The 24584-nt window shown below is 39.4% G+C and overlaps 1 protein-coding gene and 1 non-coding gene across 4 annotated transcripts in view; both read right to left on the reverse strand.

Moving 5' to 3' along the window:
* gpatch8 (G patch domain containing 8) overlaps positions 1–24584 on the reverse strand; it is a 174689-nt gene that overhangs the window by 65010 nt on the left and 85095 nt on the right. For 2 of the 3 annotated variants that reach the window (XM_080213740.1, XM_080213741.1), the window contains exons 4-5: positions 20257–20324; positions 16070–16156 (exon numbers count right to left, since the gene is read on the reverse strand). In XM_080213740.1, the coding sequence (XP_080069866.1) occupies positions 16070–16156; positions 20257–20324 (155 nt within the window). Of the gene's footprint in view, positions 1–16069; positions 16157–20256; positions 20325–22802; positions 22827–24584 lie in introns of those variants that run through there. The other variant, XM_080213742.1, reaches the window with a different exon arrangement.
* On the reverse strand, positions 20799–20997 carry LOC145359369 (U2 spliceosomal RNA). The gene has a single exon (XR_013889577.1). It is a non-coding gene; the product is annotated as a U2 spliceosomal RNA (small nuclear RNA).

Here is a 24584-nt window from a genome sequence, read left to right on the forward strand (position 1 = left end):
TTGCAATCAGGAACAAGAGTCTCAAAGAGTGCACTACCTATCCTGGGTAGTTATTAGTGTCACAAGTAGACCTATATTAACACACCAATGAAGTTACTATGAAAATCCCCTAGTCGCCACATTGTGGTGCCTGTTAGCGTACGTGGAGGGAGAATTTAGAATGGTCAGTGCACCTAATCAGCGTGCCTTTCGAACTGCGGGAGGAAACAAGACCACCCAGAGGAAACCACACAGACACAGGAAGATCGTGCAGACTCTGCACAGATGGTGACCCAAGCTGGGAATCAAAACTGTGCTCACCACTGTGCACAGGTAGCACATTTTGCAATCAGGGTCAAGAGTCTCAAAGTGTACATCACCTATGATATCTGCAGTTCAGTTGGAATCTGAGTTGAGGCAGATAGTCAGTCATTATCAAGCCGAGAGGAGGAGGAGGTTTGAGGGGTGGATGGTCTATTCCTTCTCCAACTTATGTTCTTAGCTCAAAATGCCTGAAGTAGAATCTGAAACGATGGGGAAATGGGAAAAATTTGGGAAGAGGTTCCACTAAGGTAACACAAGTTAGGGGCTAAATTGAAAAGCAGGATCTTGCAGGTACTGAGATCACTGGCCAAACCACATGAAAACTGGCATCAGGGAAAACAGATTAGGGAAGCGGCTAAAAGAGTATTGTTCAAAGTGTTTCATTTTGTGGAATATTAGCATCAGTACCAGGACAGGAAGAAAGGAGCTAACAGCACTGGAATGGGCTGCACCTTAAAGTCTAAGGTCCAAAGAATAACTAGGCCTGTAAATACAACTTTAAATAAAGTGGAGGGGAGATACAGGGAACTGTTAGAAATTAAAGTATCTATTGGGATAAGAGTGTAAAGTACAAACTAAAGGACAAACTAACAACATGATTGGTCAGAGGTTGAATAAAGTCAGAACGTAAACGTAAAATTTCTACTAAAACAAGAGAGGGGAATAATAAGTAAAAATAATTTAAACTGTTGTTACAGAAATGTATGTAGCATTCAAAACAAAATGGATGAATTGGAGGGCATAATTTGTGAAAGATCCATTTTGGGATGACTGAAGCATGGCTCTACATAAGATGACAAGATTAGCAGCTAAATATTGAAGGACCTATTACAAAGGAAAGAGAAGGAAACTATGCTTGCAAAAAAAAAGCAGTAGAAAAACATGTAACGTAAGATAGAACACATATGGATAGAGTTTAAAGATAATATTGGGATCCATTTTCCTAATAAGAATATACTATAAACGACCAAATAGTTGAAAGAAATTGGAAGAAGAAATATATGGGCAAATCTACAAGATGAGGAGCAGGCAGAAAGTACCAACTACCCTGAAATAAACTCTCAGGCAGAAACAATGAAAGGAAAAAGGGAAATCAAGTTTTCAGTCAGGATACACAGCTCTGTTCTCACTCTACGGGTACAAGAAAATAACCTGTTTGATCTTGTAATGTACCAGAGCAGATAAGAGAAGCATAATATTAGTATTAATGATCACAACATAGTGAAATGTTCAAGATTCAGATCAATAGTGATCACAGTCAGACAGAGCCTAAAGTACTAGACTGTAAAAGAGGTGATTACGAGCAGATAAGGCTGTTACTAAAGGTAAACTGAGGGAAAGTTTTAAAAAACAGAAGAATTCAGAAATCTTAGAACAGCAATCAAGGGATCAAGAGAAATGTATTCCACCAAGTCAGAAAACGGAAGCTAAATATGGGACAAGGCAGATAAGGAGAAAGCTGAATCTAAAAAGGCATAATAAATGTTTGTATTTTAAAAGAGAAGATGACAAAAGGGGAACAAGGAATTTAGGTGAGATGCTAAAAATATCCATCAGGAAGACAAAACTAAATTACAAAATTAAATGATCATGGAGTATAGAAACACAGAACAGTACAGCAGAGGCCCTTCAGCCCTCGATGTTGTGTCGAGCTATGTCCAAACCCAAGATCAAGCTATCCCACTATAGAAGTGTTCTACGGACAGAATTAAATAGAAAATTAAGTAGAGATAGGGTCACTAAAGGATGAGCAAGATAAACTCAAATATTGAATACCTACTGCGCCTCAGTTTTTACTAAACATGACGACAAAATAGACAGAATAGCATGTGCTTATAAAGAACATTACTGTTTTCCATAATCTACATTGATAATTTGTTTAATGGCCAAGGAACTGAAAATAAAAATTTGCAGGTGACACCAATCGTGGGGTTGGGAAAGTGTGGAGAACATAGCTGGCACAGAGGAAGAATGCAAGGAAATGAAAGATATTAGACAACTTGCAGACAGGGTATTTGGTGGCAAACCCAGGCAACTATGAGGGCACTTTGATAGGAAAAACAAGATCAGCTACACCTTCAAAATAAAAAAAACTGAATGGGGTCAAAGACCAAAGGGATCCCAGGATACAGGCAAACACATTAACAGTTGGCTTGCAGATCAACCAGTCAATTTAAAATATTCACAAAGTGCTATGATTTATTTCTGGAACTATAAAATACAAAGACAGTGAAGCTATACTACATTATGTAGAATTCTAGGAGGGTCTCAGTGCATCGTCTGGTCTCCACACCATAAAAAGTACATAGAAATAAAAAAAAATTGGCAAGGATTGCACTAGAACTGAGAAATTATAGCAACTGGTGAAGACTGAATAGGGTTGGAGATTTGTTTCTTTTTAAAATAGATTTAAAGATGACCTGATAGAGGTCTTTAAATCATGAATGGCCTAAGCAGGGGATACTCTACAGAATGTTTTCACTTGTAGAACTCAGGACCATAAATGGGAGATCATTACTAATAAGTCAACGAGAAATTTCCCCTGGCCTGATAGAAGTCTACAAGATTGAGGTATGGACAGAGTGGATAGTCAGTAGCTTTTTCCCCCAGAGTGGAAGAGTCAATTATTAGAGGGCACAGGTTTAAGGTGCGAGGGACAAGGTCTAAAGGAGACGTACGAAGCAGACATTCTTTTCTACATAGAGTAGTGGGTGCCCAGAGCTCGTTGCTAGAGGGAGGTAGTGGAAGCAGATACGGTAGTGACTTTTAAGGAACGTCTTGACAAATACATGAATAGGATGGGAATAAAGGCGTATGGCCCCTGAAAGGGTAGGGGGTTTTAGTTCAGTTGGGCAGCATGGTCAGTGCAGGCTTGGAGGGGCGAAGGGCGTGTTCCTGTGCTGTAAACTTCTTTGTTCTTTGGGGTAATTGGGGCAATTGGTCTGTTTCTGTGCTGTATATTCTTTGTAATTCTATCCCATCACAACTCCATGCTACCAAAAAGACTGATTTTATTACTGTTCAGGAGTTAAAATAGCTTAACAATTCCAAGTTTTCAGCAGTTGCAGAAAGGCTAAACAGCTGACAATACACTCAAATAGCAAGGCACATGTTAGAAGTGGATATGGTTAGATGCATCTCAAGGAGCCACTGATCCACGTTAGAAAGCTTGATTTATCGTATAGTGAAACCAAAAGGCTTGCGGTTGTGGTACAGCATTATTAAAACCTAGCCCATGTGTATTATGCTTCATATTATGTATTGGCTGAAACTGACATTCCGTTACCGCCATTAAAATAGCAGACAGAAGAATTTAGTATTAACATATTACACGTTCATATGTCAGAGTATTATCATGCACTACAACAATTAACAATTTTTGAAATGCCTCCAGTTTCAAACCAAGTTTTATTAGACATCTAGAACAGAGATTTTTACATCTATATTTTCTCATCCTACGATAATAAATACACACCAAGCACAATTCCAGAAGTTTTTATTACTTTCCAGCACAATGCTTCGTGGAATTATAGCAGATACCTTGGGAAGTCAGGATCTGCGTTATTCTCAGAATTCCCACCGTTTTGAGCAGTGTGTACCGCACTTCCTGACTCCTATGTGTACTCAATATCCACAGGTTTAAGTCAGGAGTGCAATGGAATACTTTCTACTTGCCTGGGTTAGTTCAACTAACATTCAAAATACTCAAAAACATCCAGAACAAATCAACCTGTTTGACCGGCACATAATCTACCACCTTAAAAATTCACTGCCTTTACCACCAACGCACAGTGGCAGCGGTGTGAGCCAAAAATAAGATGCACCTCAGGAGCTCATCGAGACTCCTTCAATATTACCTTCCAAACCCACAACCTGTATCTACTACTAAGAAGAACAAGGGTAACAGATACCCACAACCATCTTCTCAAAGGTTCAGCATAAAAGGAAGCAGTCAGAATTGAATTAAGCCCTCATCAGGAGTTAAATAAACTGGAAATTCTTTTAGGAAGTTCATGGTCTCGAAGAGCAGCACAGCAAATTATTAAATAAATCATTCCTGCACAGTTGAACTTTCTTGTTCTTTGCTCACAACAACAGGTTAAATATTTAATCACATAGTATTTATAATACAACAACCTTTCTTTAGTTTTAAATTTTCAATGCAAGCTATCAAATTATTTTTGATTTGAATTTCTGACCTCTAGTGGTGATCTCTGGTCTGTCTATTCTCCACACTTGCTGAAAATATTAACTTTTCTACAAGTTCAACTGCATGCGAATTTTTTGATGTTCAAAGCCAATCATGCTAATTTAGCACTATTATCAAAGTAATTTTCACAGTTTTAGGGCAATGAAAACAAGGTTTTCCAGTTATACGGATCTTTAATGCTATTTGAATTCCACAAAATTGTTTTGTTGTTTAAGATAGCTGAAGCCTCCAAAAACTCAGCACCAAGGTTGCTGGACAACATCTTGTTTGCCGCTCTAGTTTATGAAGTAGCCCCACCTCCAATGGCTCCATGACTCATTACAAATCCCCCCGGAGTTTCATCACATCTTATTCTGCAACCTCCACACCCAGGTCACAACTTTACCTTTCAGACTGGGCAGCCAGCAAGTGGTGTGGGAACCAAAAGACAAAACTCTACTTTGTTCTTGTCCTCACCAATCTAACTGTCGCAGATTCATGAAACCGTGACAGTAAGTTACGTCCACACACAGCCTCTATGGAGGTGAACTCCCATCTTCACATTGAGCATACCCTGCATCGTACTGTTACGGTTCAGATCAGAAACTCCAAAGTGTTTTGTGAAACCTGCCTGAATCATGAGTTTTGCATCTTGAAATTGGCCAGGATACACATAATGTTTCATTTCAGATATGAATCAAGTAACCCAGTAGGAAACTTTTATCAAAAAAAGTTTAATTAAGAGTAAAGTAAGAAAATTAGCAAGAACTTTTATCAATTACAAACAAGAAACAAAACAATCACTATAATATACAACTCTAATGAATAACACCAATGTGTTCCAATTAAAATCAAAATTCAATAAACAAATCCCTTTTAACAGATTTATCATTGCGCAGGTTGAAGCTCACTTAATACTGGAACCTAGTTCCCTGGGTTGAACGTTGATTTCAAATGATCTTGAAAACTCAAAGCAACTTGTAGTCTTTAAAACACCAAAACACAGATTCTTTACTGCAGGATGGCAAACAAGATGTGCTTTCAGCTAACTGCTAAAACTTTCAATATAAAAAAAACTTTTTTCACCTATGCTTCTAACACTGCAGCCAAAATAAAATGAAAACAACTCGTCACATGACCAGCACACAGCTTTTTTTCTATATCTCTTCCCACCAATGACATTATCTAAGTCTGTGTTGCAGGGATCATGAATTTTTTAAAAATCTCTTAAAGGGACACTAACGTCACACTATCACCATGCTAAATGGGATAAATTTAGAACAGATCTAGCAACTAAAGACTGGGCATCCATGAGGAACTCTGGGCTGTCAGCAACAAAACCATATTTAACCACAATCTGTAATCTTATGGCCCAACATATTTCTCACTATACCATTAACACAAGCTTAATGAAGAGTGCAGGAGGGCATGCCATGTGCAACCACATGCATATTTAAAAATACGGCATCATCTTGGTGAAGCTATAACGCAGGACTTCTTGCATGTCAAACAGCTGAAGCAGCACGTGATAGATCTAAGTGATCCCAAAACCACTGGATCAAATCTAAGCTCTGCAGTCCTGCCACATCCAGTCATGAATTGTTATGTACAATTAAACAACTAACTGGAGGCGGCTCCACAAATATCTCCTTCTTCACAGATGCACATCAGTGCAAAACATAAGGCTGAAGCATTTGGAGCCATTTTCAGTCAGAAATGCCAAGTAGATGATCCATCTCAGCCTTCACCCAAAGTCCCCAGCATCTCACATACTAGACAATTCTACTCACTCCACGTGATCTCAAGAAATGGCTGCAGGTCATGGATTTTGCAAAAGCTATGAACCCTGACAACATTCCAGCAGTAGTACTGATGACTTGTGCTCCAAATAAAGCCTTGTTGTTCCAGTACAGCAAGACCGGCATCTACCCACAAATAGGGAAAATTGCCCAGATAAGACCTAACCACACAAAGCAGGACAAATTCAACCCAGCCAATTACTGGCCCATCAGTCTTTTCTCAATCATCAGTAAAGTGATGGAAAGTGTCATTGACAGTGCTTACTCAGCAATAATCTACTCACTGATGCTCAGTTTGGTTTCACCAAGTCCACTGAGCTCCTGATCTCATTAAAGCCTTGGTCCAAATATGTATGAAAGAGCTGAACTCCAGAGGCGAGGTGAGAGTAACTGCCCTTGATAACAAAGCAGCATTTGACCACATGTAATATCAAGGAGTCCAGTTGAAGGAGCAGCACATTTCCACTTTCTGAACACAATTAAGGAGGGACAACTAATGTGGCCGAGCTAGTGACGCTTTCATCTCATGAATGAATATTAAAAAAAGCCTGTTTAAAAAAAGGATAAAGATACTTGCCTTTTTAAGCAGAGACATCGAATCCAAAAGCAAAGAAATTGTTCTCACCTTTTATAATCACTGGTTAGGAGTAATGTTTTGGTACAATTCTGGGCACAACACTTCAGGAAGGATGCAAGTGTCTTGATGGAGAGGAGATATGCCTCACATGTAGCAGGGATATGCTACATCAGTTATGTGAAGAGTCTGAAAATTTGGGGCTGCTCTCCTTAGAGCAAAAAAAAAATGAAGAACACATAATAGATTCAAACTAAAGAGTTTTGCTAGAATAAAGGAGGAGAAACTGCTTCCAATAGCAGAAGGGTCAGTAACCAGAAGAGACAGATTTATAGCAATTGACAAAAGGACCAGCAACAAGATAAGAATTATTTTCATGCAGTGAGTTTGGAAAATCTGGCCTGCAGCACCTGCAAAGGGTAATGAAAGCAGGTTGACTAACCATTTTGGAAAGGAACTTGGGATAAATATCTGAAGGGCAAAACCTTGTAGGGCTACGTGGAAGGCGCAGGTGAATGGGACTATGTGAACAGCTCTAACAGAGAGCTGACACAAGCATAGTGAGATTAATTGGCTCCTCCTCTGCTGTATCATTTTCACTGTAGAACATTTCTCAGCAGCACACAATATAACTTTCTCTAATTTTCTGAGAAATGGTCAGATATTTGGGAATAATAGTTACTTGTTTTCAAAAATGTATGATTTGGACAAATATTTAGCTGTGGTGATCGTCAGGTTAAATCACTACTAGTCAACTCTCCCCTTCAAAGGGGACAGCAGCCTATGCTCATCTGGAGCTTTGACAACTATCTTTTATATCACAGCAGTTTCTACAGTGGAGCTTCATCGCAAGTTGCAAGTGTGTATTGCTAATCAGCGAGAATGAATACGTCAGACAGAATTTTCACCTGGGTGGCAAACTGAGATTACACAGTCAAGCCACACAGACAGGGAACCAGCTGGCTGCACTAACCAATCACAAGAATAGCAGAAATGCATAGGTAGATTCAAGTGATTTACAGGTGCAATTAGGTCTACCTTTACAGTTAAGGCTTTTAATTATTTGTGATAATGGCCTCTCCACAATTTCAAAGGAATTTCTTGCATATCTTTAAGGATAACGTTGGGGATATTATAGGAAATTTTCGGTACCTGCATCTTCAATCTCTCACAGCCATCCCCTGAATTCAATCACTATTACAACTACAATTTTTCTGACATTGGCCATGGAATGCTTTCTATCACTTTCGTTCAATACTGCTGGAGCCTCTCCCTGTAGTCTTGGCCTCAAACCATTAGTATAAGAGAGGATCCAGCCAGTACATCAATCATGTATCGATCTTTACCGCGACATGCCTTTAAAAGAAAACTTTATTGTAACAGTAATCTATTAGAAATATTAAAAAGACATGAAAATTAAAGGAGAAAAGGCTCCTTGGTCCATTATCATGATGCTATTGAATTATATTTTCAATTACTTCTAATGGAACAATTTTTCCAGATGGCTGGTTTATATAAGGGGTCCTGCAGTGTTTTTTTAAAAATGCGGCCAAGATTCAAATCAAGCCAACCTATTGCACCCCTCTCTCCCCCTTCCAACAGTTACAGCGGTCTATTCTGAAACCAGTATGGCACACCCAAGTATCTAGATCGACTTAGATCTGACTGCCTGCTTTTTAAAGTAATCTCAAAATCTAAGGTGTGCAAGAAGTGGACAGGCTTACAATTCTAAGCAGTTCTGAGCTTCACATTAAGCATAATACTTGCAAACATATGTGGTTATCCATATTTGTCCTAGGAAAATTTTGATGTTGCAACTGGCTTCTCAGAGGAGGTAGGCTGGCTTTAGCATTGAATTCCTCAATCTGACCAGAATAAAAATTCAGCACAATCTGAAACCTACAAAAAGCTCCTACCTAAATGCTGTAAAAACAGGTGCAGTTATGGCTCAGTGGTGTATCTAAGCTATTTCTCACCTATGCTCATCTGCATTCTGCTTGCTTCTTAGTCCAATCCGTTACGCAAACCAGCCTCCCATCTATTGACTCTGTCTACACTTCCCGCTACCTTGGAAAAGCAGCCAGCATAATTAAGGACCCCACGCACCCTGGGCATTCTCTCTTCCACTTTCTTCTGTCGGGCAAAGGATACAAAAGTCTGAGGTCACGTACCAACTGACTCAGGAACAGCTTCTTCCCTGTTGCTGTCAGACTTTTGAATGGACCTACCTCACATTAAGTTGATTGTTCGCTTCACCCTAGCTATGACTGTAACACTACATTCTGCACTGTCTTCCTCCCTTCTCTATGAATGGTATGCTTTGTATATCACGCAAGAAACAATACTTTTCACGATGTTGATACGTGACAATAATAAATCAAATCAAATGTTTAATTTATTTTGAAAATCAAATCAGAAGTTATATTCTAAATCGGTTTGTAACGGGAATCCTCACATAAACTAATATTCCACTGAAGTTTTGATGTCAGTAACTCATCAGCATGTCCATGCATATGCCAGTGCTCCTTTAATTCTCTAGTTTTTACTGAAAGGAAGCTAAATTGTGAAGGACGATTCATCTGACAGTGGAAGAAACTGCCACTTAGTTTCTGTATTCCTTAACACTGCATCCATCAAATAAAATGCAAAATAATTCACTGACATCTTAACCACAATTAACATTTCAGAATGAAGGAGCTCCAAAGAACTAGGTGACATTTTGGTGAATGTCATTTTTATTAGTATTATTTGCAACATTAAGTGCAACACTGCCTCAGACAAATGCTCTCAACCCGCCCAAATCCATTCATGCAGCTCCAATCAAATTTAAACAAGACACAATTATGTAGACGGTCAAAAAAAATTCCTTTCATCACATTTATTTCTGCATAAGAAAGGCACTTTAAAATTCCTGGTACTGAACAACTGTAAAATGCAAGAGAAAATGACTGTACTAAATCATGTACTAAATGAAACAGATTTCTGGTTATGGGGCACCAAACTGTTCACAAACAGACCATGGGCAGACAATATTTAGTTAGCCTTCATAAAAAGAAACTGCTTTGCACTGTCCCACAAGGCCTGCAAACAACCAATAAAAAAATGTTCTTATGTAGACTGAGGCAAATTAAGTGAGGATTTTGTGCTTCAGTTATCCTTAAATGATGGTTCATGACTTTTAAACGCGATTTTTTTGGTACCTCACAACTTAGGGCCCAGCACTGTTGCCTCTCAGTGCCAGGGACCTGGGTTCAATTCCACCCTTAGGTGACTGTATGGCATATGCACATTTTCCCCATGTCCCCATGGGTTTCCTTCAGATTCTAGGTTTCCTCCCATAATCCAAAGATGTGTAGGTTAGATTAACTGGGTATGGTAAATTGTCCTTTAGTTTCCCAAGATGTTTAGGTTAGGTGGATTAGCCATTGGATAGGGCAGAGTGGTAGGCCTGAGTAAGATACTGTCAATGCAGACTTGAATGGTCAAATGGTCTCCTTCTGCACTGTGGGGATTCGATAATTCTAGGATTATTGGAAAGGACATGAAGTGTTGGGAACCCTGTTTTTAGTTTATTTTCATGTTCAATCCAGCTCTAATTTAATATTTAATCAACGGTCAGAATTGTCAAACCAATATAACCCATAAAGCTAGTCTTATCAGAAAATGTGAACTGAACAATTAATGATTTCTTAAGTTTTAATGAGGCAATTAGATTCACGCTGTCCAAATGCATGAGTGTATGCACAATAACTTCAAGGCTGGAACAGAAGGTTATTACAATAGTCAAGCCTGGTAATAGAACATTTCCTCTCTTGGATGCAAATAATCATGAAATTCCTACAGTCAGGAGGCGGCCATTTGGCCCATCGAGTCTGCACCGACCACAATCCCATTCAGGCCCTATTCCCATAGCCTCTCATGTTTACCCCTCATAGCTCCAGGGACCTGGGTTCGATTCCCAGCTTGGGTCACTGCCTGTGTGGAGTTTGCACATTCTTCCCACGTCTGTGTGGGTTTCCTCCGAGTATTCTGGTTTCCTCTCACAGTTTAAAGATGTGCAGGTTAGGTTGATAGGCCATGCTAGTTTACCGCTTAGTGTCAGGGGATAATACTTCCACATTTAAATTTTCCCTCCATTTCAAAAAACACACCTAGCTTTATTTTTAAACAGCTGTTTGATCAGTTTGAAGAATTTTGTGCTGAGGTAAACCATTACATGCACCAATCAACAGCTAAGTGCCGGAAAATGATGAAAAATGCATGCATATTTCAGCAGTCTAGAAGACTGCAAAACATTAGAATGTTCCACTCCACTAATGGCAGTAAAGCTATCTAATGAGTATATTTTGAGACATTAGTGCCAAGCAGACAACTGTACAACACAAGAAAATGTCCATGCTTTTGGGGCAAAATTCAATTTTTGAACTATGCTGTAAAACAACAATCACGGTTGATCACTGCTATCACCTTCACAAAATCTATTACTGCTTGCCAATGTGCAAAACATATCCAAAGTAATCTATGCTGCAACTAGAGATCGGATTGATAATGGTTTGTATGCTGCTTTGTAAACATGGCCCTGCAGCACAAAATCACAAGGTTGACAGGTGACAAACACTGCTGCCTCACAGCTCCAGGGATGTGGGATTAATTCTGGCTTTAGGTGACTGGATGGTGTTTGCACATTCTCATGTCTGCATGGGTTTCCTCCAGGTGCTCCCACTTCCTCCGACAGTCCAAAGATGTGCGGATTAGGTGGACTGGCCATGCTAAATTGCCCCTTACTGTCCCAAGATGTATAGGTTAGATGGATTAACCATGGTAAATGTGTTGGGTTACTGGAATAGGGCAGGGGGTGAGACTGGGTAAGACACTCTGTCAGAGACTCAGTGCAGACTCGAGGGGCCTATGGTCTCTTCTACACTGTTGGGAGTCTATGAAGCTCAGCACAATAAACAGCATCACTTTGTTAACCACAACCAGTCAAAAAATGGTGAGTGGATTAAGCAGGCGCTCATCGGCAACCAAATAAATGGGCATTCTTTTAGAAAGTTAATAATCTTGGATTTTGCAATATTGCAAATTATTAAATAATAAATCATCCTCCCACAGTTGAACTTTCTTGCTTTCTGCTCATAGAAGAATAGAAAGTTAATCATACTGTAAAAAACACTTTACATTCAATCTTTCTTCAATTTTAAATTTTCAACCTAAGCCAGCAACCCATGCAGACATGAGAATTTCTTGATCGAATTACTGACCTCTAGTGGTGATCTCTGGTCTATTTATCGTACACATTCTGAAAATATTAAATTTTCTACAAGTTCAACTGCACACAAATTTTCCTGATATTGTAAACCCATCATATTAATTCAACGCTACATCAAAGTAAGTTTCAAAATATTACGACAGGTCACAGTTGCACATTTCATAGTTGGAAAACTGGACTTATGGCAGGTTGGGAGGAAACCGAGGAAAATCCTACTCATCCTCACCAATTCACCTGGCACTGATGCATCAATCCATGACTGTATTGGTTGGAGTGGCCACACCCAGCTCTTGTGGAGGTGAAGTCCCCTCTTCACACTGAGGCTGACCTCCATTGTGTGGGATGACACTGTGCTAAATGGGATGGGCTTCGAACAGGTCATGCAACTCAAGACTGCCACTGCCAGCCATCAACAGCTGCAGAATTGTACTCAACCACAACATGTAACCTCATGGCCCTGCACAGTTCCCATTCTACCATTACCAAAAAGCCATTGGATCAAACCTGGTTCAATAAAGAGTGCAGGAGGGTTTTGCAGGTTCCAGAATAGGATGGGATGAATTTTAGGGGAACTTGGAATGAGATTGGGTCAAGATGCAAGTGGAAATCAGTGGAGGCAGAGCTAGTCGACACGTCTTAAAATGAGGTGTCAACTTGGTGAAGCTACAACATAGGACTGCTCCAAACAGTAGAAGAAGCATGCAGCAGAAAGTTCAGCGATTCCACAATCCATGGGTCAGATCTAAACTCTGCAGTCCTGCCACATCCAGTTGTGAATGATGGTGAACAATTCAACAACGAGCCAGAAGGGAAGGCTCTGCTAATATCCCCACTCTCAATAATGGGTGGGCCCAATGCATCAGGGTAAAGGACAAGATTGAAGCATTTACAATCATTTTCAGCCTGAAGTGCCAAACGGATGATCCATCTCAGACTCGTCCCAAGGTCCCCAGCCTCTGTCTTCAGCCAATTCAATTCACTCCATATCAAGAAATGGCTGAGGCACAAAGGCTCTGTATTGCAAAGGCTCTGACAACATTCTATCAACAATACGAAAGACACGTGCTCTAGAACTAGCCACGCTCCCAGCCAAACTGTTCCAGTACTACACTGGTATTTACCCATCAATGTGGAAAATTGTCCAGGTTGTATCCTGTCCATATGAAGCAGGAGAAATCCAATCCAGGCAACTACTGCTCCATCAGTCTTCTCTCAACCATCAACAAAATGATGGAAGGTGATGTCAACAACGCTATCAAGCAGCACTTAGATCAAAGACCTGCTCACTGATGTGCAGTTTGGGTTTCACCAGGACCACTCCTAACTTTATTACCTTAGTCCAATCATGGAGAAAACAGCATGATTTTTGATAGCATTCAGGCTTGGGCTGATAAATTACAGGCAGCATTTCTGCCACACAAATGCCAGACAATGACTCCCACAAGAGAGAATCTAACCATCACCCCTTAACATTCAATTCTATTACCATTGCTGAATCCCCCACTCTCAACATCCTAGGGGGCTACCATTGATCAGAAATTGAACTGGACCTGCCATATAAATACTGTGACTACAAGAGTCAATCAAAAGCTAGAAACCCTGCAGGGAGTAGCTCACCTCCTGATTTCCTGTCCATCATCTAAAGGCATTGGTCAAGAGTTGGTGCCTGATGAGTGCTGCTCCAAAAACACTTAAGAAGCTAAAGACCATCCAGAACGAAGCAACCCTTTTGATTGGCACTCCGTTCACCACCTTAAACAGTCACTCCCTTCACTACCACGTGCCAACACTGTACCATCTACAAGACGCATTGCAACAACTTGTCACACCTCCTTTAATAGCGTTTTCCAAACCAACGACCTCAAAGGGACCATAAGACATGGGGGCAGAATTAGGCCCCTAGGCCCATTGAGTCTGCTCCGCCATTCAATCACAGCTGATATTTTTCTCAGCTCCATTCTCCTGCCTTTCCCCCATATCCCCTGATTGCCTTATCAAGAACCTGAGTTAAAAATACTCAATGACCTGGCCTCCATAGCCTTTTGCAACAAAGCGTTCCAGAGTCACCACCCTCTAGCTGAAGAAATTCCTCCTCGTCTCTGTTTTAAAGGATCGTCCCTTTAGCCTGAGGTTGTGCCCTCTTGGTTGTAGCTTTTCTTACTAGTGGAAACATCCTCGCCACATCCACTCTATCCAAGCCTCAGTTTCAGTAAGATCCCCCCTCATCAAGTCCAACGAGTACAGACTCAGAGTCCTCAACCATTCCTCAGACAACAAGGTCTTCATTTCAGGGATCATTCTTGTGAACCTCCTCTGGACTCTTTCCAAGGCCAGCACATCCATCCTTAATTGCTCACAATACTCCAAATGGGGTCGGACCAGAGCCTTATACAGTCTCAGAAGTACATCCTTGCTCTTGTATTCTAGCCGTTTCCACATGAATGCTAATACTGCATTTGCCTTCCTAACTGCTGACTGAACCTGCACGTTAACTTTGAGAATCTTGAACAAGAACTCATAAGTCCCTTTGTGCTTCTGATTTCCTAAGTATTTCCCCATTTAGAAAATAGTTTATACCTCAATTCCTCCTTCCAAAGTGCATAACCTCTCACTTTTCCACATTGTAGTCCATCTGGCACTTCCTTGCCCACTCTCCTAACTTGTCCAAGTCCTTTTGTAGTCTCCCTGCTTCCTCAATACTGCCTGTCCCTCTACATATCTTTGTATCATCTGAAAACTTAGCAATAGTGTCTTCATTTCCTTCTTCCGAATCGGTAATGTTTATTATGAAAAGCTGTGGTCCCAGCACCGACCCCTGAGGCACACCACTAGTCAGCAGTGACAAGGGCAACAAACACATGAGAATACCATCACCTGCAAGTTTCTCTCCACGTATCTAAACCACTGTGTTGTAATTAAATCGCCGTTCCTTCTCTTGCTGAGCGAAAATGCTGTAACTCCCACCCTAACAGTTTAAGAACTACCTTCTTGAGGGCAATTAGGGATAGGCAACCATGCCCATATAAAGAATATATAAAAATCAAAAACAGGAGCCACCACCTCTTCGCACCTCCAAAATCCAGTGGTACGGAAACCAATTGAAAGAACCGTACTACCAAAAGTCAATTTGTTGAGATAAGCTAACACAGCACAGATTAAGGCGCATCTTAGTGCCCAAGAATACGTCCTAAGCCAGCAGCATCCATTACCCAGGGCAGTAGGGTGCATGGGAAAACCAACTCCAAGTTCTTAAATCAGGTCGCACAGAATTCCCACATGCACCTATATTACCAGTCCTTCATCACTGCCGAGTCAAATTTCTTACCTGATAGCGCTGCGCAAGGACTTTATTCATGAAAGATGCAGCAGTACAGGAAGATGCTCAATAGTCCTTTCTCGTGGGTAACTAAGGAACGAGGAATTTGCCTTGCCAGTGAAGCCCACAGTTCGACAATGAAAAACCAGATATTCTCTCAGAACATTATAGCATTTCACCATTTACTTTTAGCCAACTAAAATTAAATAGCATTAATTTTGGTGCACACATTTTAAGAAACTGTTTTTTGCCAATGGTTCAAGTCAGTGTTCATATTAACACAATTTCTTAACTTTTACAATTGCGTGTTTCATTTTACTAAGAAATACTTGAAGGGATTGAAAATAAGTATTGCTCATGTCAGCTGACTTTAGTATGTAATAAGTACAGTGGTCAGTAAAACCAGGGATACTACTTTAATGCAAAATACAAACACAACAACATCAAGTCCGGGCAGGAGATTAAACAGACAGCAAGTGGAAGCACAAGCATGTATTTTTGGGACTTCGCTCAGACAGCTTTTCTTCTGCTTCTACATAATAATTGCTGGTCACACACACAGTGAGGGAGACACTGAACTTTCAGCACTGCAGTGTGTCTGAAAACATCTGTTTATTACCTTATACTTTTGTCGGAGTTCTTCAGTGTCCTGCTTTTCCACCTCCATAACACGGCGGCGCTCTGTTGCATCATCTGCATAATCAAGCTATGACAAGGGAAAGATGCATTTGTTACAGTCAATGTGTAATCATAACAAATGTCTGCATTCTAATAAAGTAGGTTAGCAATATAAATGGAATGAAATAAAAACCAACACTTGAATCAAGTCATTCTGAATATGTGTGGTGTTGTTTGCCTGAATTTAAATTAGCTTTTTCCAACACGGTTGATTGATTTCCTCAAAACGTAAATTTATTTGGGGACTGAAAGATACCAAGTACTTGTAAAGTACATTTCACATACCTGACAGACTACTTAACTAACCTGGTCTATTCTTTGCCCAATCCCACTTTCACCCTTTGCAATGTTACAAGGATGTGTTTTTTTTTAAAGAAACAGATACAATTTCTGGTGCCTCTTCACCTTGACTGGATTTTAATAAACTGCAATGTTATTAAGACAATGGGGTGTGCTAGCCAGCCACAATACAGAACTTTCATTTCACTCAAGCAGGATTTAAAGAGAACAAGCACTCAAAGAATCCCCGAGGTTGAAAGACCCATCTCTTCTTCACTTTAATGCCATCTCAAATCTGTTCAAAAGTTTTAGGGGTGAGACATCAACAACATTCTACAATACAATTACAACAGCAGACTAACTGAATTAAATTGTAATTGAATTCCTCTAGAATATACAGCCAGCAGGACTTTAAGAACTGCTTTGTCAAGCAAAATAGATGTCATCAGAGTAGAAATTGGAAGGATATACTGAAAGGCTGCAAAGAATCAAGCTTTTCTGTTGCGCAAATGTTGTGCACAAATATCGCAGAACAACCATCCCAAGAAGAGAAAGTCTACTGAAAGCTATTTGGGATAAAATGTGGAAATCTACTCTGTACAGCTACACCTAGGAGGACAACTAAACAAAACAGCTGCAAATTGAAATCGCTGTAATTAGCCCAGTGAAAGGCATGTTCCCTGCATATTCTTTTAACTGTTTATCTTTTGCTCAAACTGTAAAAATCTTGACGCAGTTCAGGCTCTGTTCAGCTTAACTGAGAGACAGAGAGAGAGAGCGCGCGGGCAAGCAAGTGAGTGAGTGAGGCCCCAAGAAATGTATACACCAAATGAATGAGCTTTATAATTTATCTTTTTTCTTATTTGGTAAGAGAGACCAACTTGTCTCAGGAAATCTGGAGGGATCAGTTATGGAGTGAAGTGAGCAGTTCCAAAGCAAAAGTTAAGTGGAGGGAACAGGGAATGTGTAAAGGCAGGAGCTAGACATAAAGTTTCACTGGAGGACGTCTTGCTGTAAGACTCTTATGACTCCAAAGTGACTGATTGATTATTTGCCTGTATTTTTTACTTCTCTTGTTTTAATAAAAACACCAAGTTTCATCATGACAAACAATCAGCATAAATCATTCCCCAAGTGTATTTAATGTAAGAAAATATAAGACCATAAATCAATTCCTCAAAGCCACAACTCAATTTCCATACTGACTAGTTAAATGACTGTTGTAGCAGAAACCTCAAATTCAGGAAAAACATCTATTTTCCATCTATTTGACTTATTGATTTGGAAATTAACGGAAATTTGATATCTCAACTTATTAAAAATATTTTCATTCCATAATAAAACGAAACATAACTTTATAGGTTTTTGGCATCAGCTTGTATGTTCAGCATTTAATTCCAGCCGTAGCTTTTTTTTTGTCTGCGAAGTTAGTGATTCTCATATCAGATTTCTATAAACACAAGTCTCAGGCATGTCTTTAAATTGTTGGGTTTTGACAGTTTGCAACCAGGCCACTAGATGGAGCGGCACACTATGTTGAGACATGAAATTCTAGCGTGAATCGGTTGTTGCAATATAAAACTGCTGCAGCAATCAACTTAATATCGACCAAAGGTATTACTGACCAACGGTGACATGCTATTCTGGCTGAACCACTTGAGTACTTGAATAGTGACCATTTAAGAAAAACGTGATTCAGTGCTAACACGAGGGGACATAGCTTTAAATTGAGGGGTGATAAATATAGGACGGATGTCAGAGGTAGGTTCTTTACTCAGAGGGTAGTAAGGGCATGGAATGCCCTGCCTGCAGCATTTGTGGACTCGCCAACTTTAACGCATTCAAATGGTCATTGGATAGGCATATGGATAATATTGGAATAATACAGGTTAGAGGGTCATTAGATTGTTTCCACTGGTCGGCGCAACATCGAGGGCCGAAGGGCCTGTACCGCGCTGTATTGTTCTATGTTCTAGTTACTTCAGTCTGGCCATTTCTACTTCATAAAATTCAAATTCTGAACACCAAGAAAAAATGGCTAGCTCTATCAAACTAGTCATGGATTTCTGAAATTAAACCATTGACCCTTGTCTGCCTAAGGACTACTAAATACAGTATTGCCAATACAATAAAATATTTTAAAGTAAGCTGAAGTATAAATTGTATATTTAGAGAGATCAACAGTTCTTAACAGCAAATGCATATGATTACATCTAATTCAGCGTGTCAAAATTAGTCATGACACAAATAACTGAGGGTTAAAACTATCCTTACCAGATAACTCAGCAACTCTAAAACTAGCCTGAATTTTGCCTCAGTAACTTCAACTTCACCTTACTGGCCTAGTTGCAGAGTCCTCTATTTCATATAAGGCAATTTGGTTTGTTACGCCTTGGCAAAATCCTCAACTAAACTGTAAATGTCAACGCTGGAGGGCTTTTCACCTAAGATTTCATAACAGGTTTTTAAAACTTGCATCTTTCATGGATAGCTTGCAGGAAAAAAAAGTATCAACCTAGTGGAATATCATGATCAGGTGGTCATCAGTAATCACCATCACTCAATAAGTTACTACCTGGCATCAGTTAATGGACAATACTGACTTTGAAACTTCAATCAAGTTCCTTGGAACCACCTCATTATGTACAGAATTCAATCTTTTCTTTGTTTTTAGCTTCCATCAACATTAGCTCCCCTTCGTTGCAGAATCTGGACCACAGGCAACAAGCACATCAGCTGCAACTCTCTAATCACAAGTTTTAGAATAATTATCGCTTCCGCCACTTTTCTCACCCTCCCTTTTCATAAACAGCTTTCTGTGCATTAAGCCCCACCCTGCCAGTTTGCTGCTGTTTGATGAAGGCAGCTATAAATCTAATTAAAATATAACAGCATTAAGGGAGTTCATATCAAGATATTCATGAGAGGCAGGCGCGCCAGAGGCAAGTGTGCATGCTCGAGATGAGTCAGTGCGCTGGAGAGGGGTGCGTGTGCATGCTTATTTTGAGGCTATGCCCCCTTGTTCTAGTTTCATTTGCCAGCAGACACAACCTCCCTGCTTCTATCTGATCTATTCCCTTCATAATTTTTTTATACAAGATTCTTCTAAATTCCCACGAGTATAGCCTCAGTCTTTCCTCATAAGTCAACCTTCTCAACTCCAGAATTAACTTAGTGAATCTTCTCTGTACCTCCTACAGTGCCAGTACATCCTTTCTCAAGTGGGGCCAAAACTGTACACAGTGCTCCAGGTATGGCCTCACCAGCACTTTATATAGCTGCAACATGATCTCCTTGTTTTAAACTCCATCCCTCTAACAATGAAGGACAAAATTCCATTTGCCTTAATTGCATCGTGCACGCACGCACGTGCGAGGGAGAGAGAAAGAGAGAGATGTGTGTATCCGATACAGGCATCAGCTTCCCAGCATCATTTCTCCCATTAAAAATGACAAAGGGTAAAACTTTAGTTTTTTTTGAAACAAGAGATCTTTTTAAATTAACAGATTATCCACTCAAAGTGGATACTACTTCCAGAGGTTAAGTAGCCATTGGAAGGTGGCTTGGCCAAGGGCTGTGAGAGGGGCCATGTAGCTGGCGAATGTATTTGTGTCTGTGTGCGTCTTCCTAATTCCTAACATTTGCTTAGACGTAGCTAGAAAAGACTGGCTTACATTTGATTTCTGAGGAATAAGGGGCCTGGAAACAGGAGAAGAGTCTGGACCCACGATTTCTCTCCTCAGTCCTGATCATATCAATATACAGTACTGTTAAAATTACTGATCAGTAAGTTCTCACAGAAACCAAGATGCAGAATGTTTGCTGTTATTTCAAGTCTTGCAATCCTACCTCCATTTCCATGCGGCCCATACCCATGACATCATACTTGACGATAATAGGAATGGGATCCGTCCTTCCTAAAATAGGAAAACAAGACAGTTGTAACAAGTACAGCAGCATTCAATTATAATTATTCGCTCAGAGGGTCTGGTAGGTAAAGATCTTGCCTTAGAGTGCAGAGGCCAGAAAGCTACAGTGAACCAAACAGAAGCCATTCTCACAGCTTAGAGTATTATCAGCACTCATCACAGGTTTGTTTTATATAGTGAAGATTTAATATTGTGCAGATGCAATATCTGCAAACTGATCACCATTTTACTCAAATTGAACAATGTGAAGAATCCATTTTACCACGTTATCATTTACCATACTAAAAGTAGAAGTCATAAAAGCACAGAATGGGCTAATGTTTCATAAAAGTAACAATTTAAAATGCTATGACTTTTTTTTGTTTTTATTCCAATCAAATCAAGTCCAATTCAGAGTCTCAACAAGTTGAGACATTCCCGATCCAAGCTGACAAGACAGGGTTCTGATCTCCTGTCTTGGGCTTGATCTACATGATCCAAACTACTTGGAGTAGGCATGGCACCTCCTCCAAGGCTTGATCTCATTTGCATCTTAGGCAAAAGGCCGAGATGCCACTTTTAAAAATTGCTTCAAATGAAGCTGAAATGTAACCTAATGACTTCAACCAAGCACAGCATGTCGATTCTACACTTGATCTTAGCCAAAAGGCAGAGAAGCGAATATACAGCTAGATTTAACTTTGTACAAAAAGAACAGGGCAGAAGAGAAAACATTTGCATTTATCTTTCAGATGGATTTATTGATGTATTAGCCAAGGATTTACTTTTTTTTGTAACCTGACATCTTTTAAACAATATAATTAAGTTCCTTTTGTTTCTTATGATGGCAGGAGGAGGGGGTTTGGGTGGGGGGGGGGGGTGGTTTGTGGGGAGACGGTGAATAGAAAAATACTTTGTAATCATTAGCTGAAGTTGTGAAGATTTTGTACAACATGGGCGAGTTGGGGTGGGTGTACATATTCATATGTGCATGCCTGCCCATGCATGTGGTTCCACATTGAGTAGCTTTCTACAGAACAAGTTGACATAAATGAATGTATAAATAGAACAAATCATTGAAGCAGTAAATGACTACAGTTCTGTTCTTTTCATGAGGCTATATCAAGTAATAAATTCAGGCTTTGCTGAATTGTGTCTCAAAGGGTTGGAATCAATGTAATTAACAACCCTTTAAACTGAAATTTAACAAACCATACTACAGCGCTTAATTTTCCCAGGGGAATCAGGAGAGGAAACAGAGCTTTATTTGCCACCACTCAACAATCAAGTTGAAGAGTGAGCGTACAAAATATTTTAACATTTTGCTAGATCTAATTAAATAGTTTTAAAAGTTGTTTTTAATCCAAACATCGGATGTACAGAAATCTAGGAATTGGCTCTTACCAAAACCACTACCAGAGGCTTTACTTTATAAACATCTGTTAAGGTTGGGCTTAGAACGTACTAAGCACAAACCTTTCGCCACATGCAGGTTTTTATGGTCAAACCTGACAGAGTATTATCCCAGCGATCAAAAAATTAGAATTCATTATTATAAATGAATATAAGCTACAGTAGTCAATTTATAAATGTAACAGCAATTTGCCCACCATCACTGAAATACTTTTGAATTTTAGACCAAGGTCTAAGCTGTGAAAAGGACTTTTTGCAAAGAAAATTAAACTTTCAACAGTACTAATCCAACTATATATAAGAGTCGTACAAATCTTTTATCCACTCAACCAGCCAAACAAAGCAAATGGGACAGCCTAGCACTTTACTACCACAGATCTAAGTCAGAAATATACACTCAGCAGCAGTTTGCTGAGCTGTGACAGAACAGATTACTTACCTTAGATGCTCATCTATTTTAGAGAAATATATGCTAATTTCTAGACAGCAAAATGATGTAATTTGATTTGTAGGATTAACCAAGCAATTTATAAGCACATTTTTAATTACTGATTTAGGTGCAAGCCAATTCACAGAATAGCATTTTAGACAACTGGGTGCAGATTTAATCTGTACAAGACAAATACTACAAATAAATGGTACGTTATTTAAGTCATTGACTTGTATTACGCATTTGGGTGCATTGTGAAGGGGCTCAGACTAGGTTGCTGTACAGATTAACATAATATTTCTCAATTATTAGTAGCACTCGTGAATGGTTTTGTATTTATTTGCAGCAGCAAGTGCAAGTGCCCAACAAACGGGTAAAATCAACTCTTGGACAATACTAGAAGTTGATATTGATTGGATTTGAATTTTTAAGAAACACAAACAACAGTCTCTTCTCAGCATTTACTTCCTAATGGACAACAATTAACACTCAGGACAGATGCAATTTAAATAACTTTACTAAGAAAAAAAGGTAATGAATATCAAGCAGCAGAATGAACGCTAAACAGAGAAGGAAAATAAGCCTTTTATATTGGTGCACTGATGACAAAGAGGGATAGTAATTCAGTCTGAAAAAAAAATTACCACTGCTAAGTTTACCATCACCACAACATCTCCGCGATCAAAATGCTGTAAAAAAGAAATACCATTTGTTAGGTGGGAACAGTGAAGAAACAAGTGTTGTTTAGCAAAAGAGGACAGTATAAGGTATTAGTGAAGACAGGGACAGTTTCAGCTTGGGATAAGGCAGGATTATGACCCATTCTTAGCACTAATTTTCCTGCCCATAATTCTATTTCCATTTTTTTGTCTGTATTAGGGAAGTAATGCAGCTTTTCATCTCCTATTTTTAAGTACACTTTCACTCTAACGCAGCTCTTCATCTACTGTTATTCATTACTCATTTTCCTCTGTGTGTTCTATTTAGAGGATTCACAGTATAACAACACAGAATCTGGAAACATCATCAATCCAAACAGAAATACATAATCAGATTCTTCATCAGCAACTGCTCCTGAAAACTTGCAACTCTGAGCACAAGGTACTAAGACCATGTTTGTGGCAATTAAAATACATCATTGAACTCTTGAATTTTGGGACCCAGATGACTTTGAACCAGATATTAGTGCTTCATTAATTTTCACTTTAAGTGGACTTTTTTCTCATTGATGAGAGAATAGTGATTATATTTTTGATACAATCCTGTAACAAAATAACAATTAAGAATCAGACTCTTCGGACAACAGCTTGCGTTTCCTTATGTACTCACGTAAAGTCAAATTTTTGAAACCAATTTTTAAAATGCTTGGGCTACAATTGGAAAGCCCAGAGTAAAACCAACCAATATTTCTCAATGTGGGTTAAGATAGCAAAAAGATAAATCACTCATCATAAAAGTTTCAAGTAACATTACAATGAGGTTAGTAGCAGAGATTATAAATGCTGTTTTATTTTTATGAAACAGAGAATTACACAGTAACGCTTGAGCAGTTGACATGTATGCTTGATTTGGGCCACATTGAATGGACACAAGTGGTTAGGAAGGATATGGGCGGGACAGTGATGCAGCTGTTAGCACTGCTGCCTCACAGCACCAGGGACCCAGATTCAATTACAGCCTTGGGTGACTGTCCGCTTGGAGTTTACACATTGTGTCTGTGTGGATTTCCTCCAGGTGCTCTGGTTTCCTCCCACATGCCAAAGATGTGCAGGTTGGGTTGATTAGCCATACTAAATTGACCCTTGGTGTCAGGGGGACTAGCAGGGTAAATATGTGGGGTTATGAGGAGACAGCTTGGATGGGATTATTGTCAGTACAGACTTAGGGGGTCTAATGGCCTCCTTCTGTACTGGAGGAATTCTATTTATGTCAGTGAATCCACTTCCTGTTCTTGCATTGTGCACTGTTTCTCCCCAACATAAAAAAAACGCATCACCATTTATAACTTCAACTACAAAACCATCATTGTGATTATATTTGTAATTTTTATGTCAACTAGGATTACCTTTTTGCTATCTTTACCTGTTTTGAGAAATAATAGTTGGTTTCACTTCTCTTTCCAATCGTAGCCCAAGCATATGAAGCAAAGGCTTCTCTCTTCCAAAACCCACACAGCCTTTGATTGTGAAATCTTTGGACTACGGTCCCTGACAAAATTAAGATTGACTGTTGCGAGATATATGAAAAATTTCACTTGAGGTCAAAAATCATGAGGTCAACATTTACGAGTATATACTTTATGTAGCTCCCTTAAAATAGTTAAGAAGCCCAAGGCATTTTACAAAAGTGATGTCACACAATATCTGACACTGCATCACATAGATGTATATTAGGGCAGATGAACAAATGTTTCATCAAAGAGATAC

This window comes from Carcharhinus amblyrhynchos, chromosome 27, assembly GCF_965287045.1.
Source record: "Carcharhinus amblyrhynchos chromosome 27, sCarAmb.v2.hapA, whole genome shotgun sequence".
NCBI classification, from domain to species: Eukaryota; Metazoa; Chordata; class Chondrichthyes; order Carcharhiniformes; family Carcharhinidae; genus Carcharhinus; species Carcharhinus amblyrhynchos.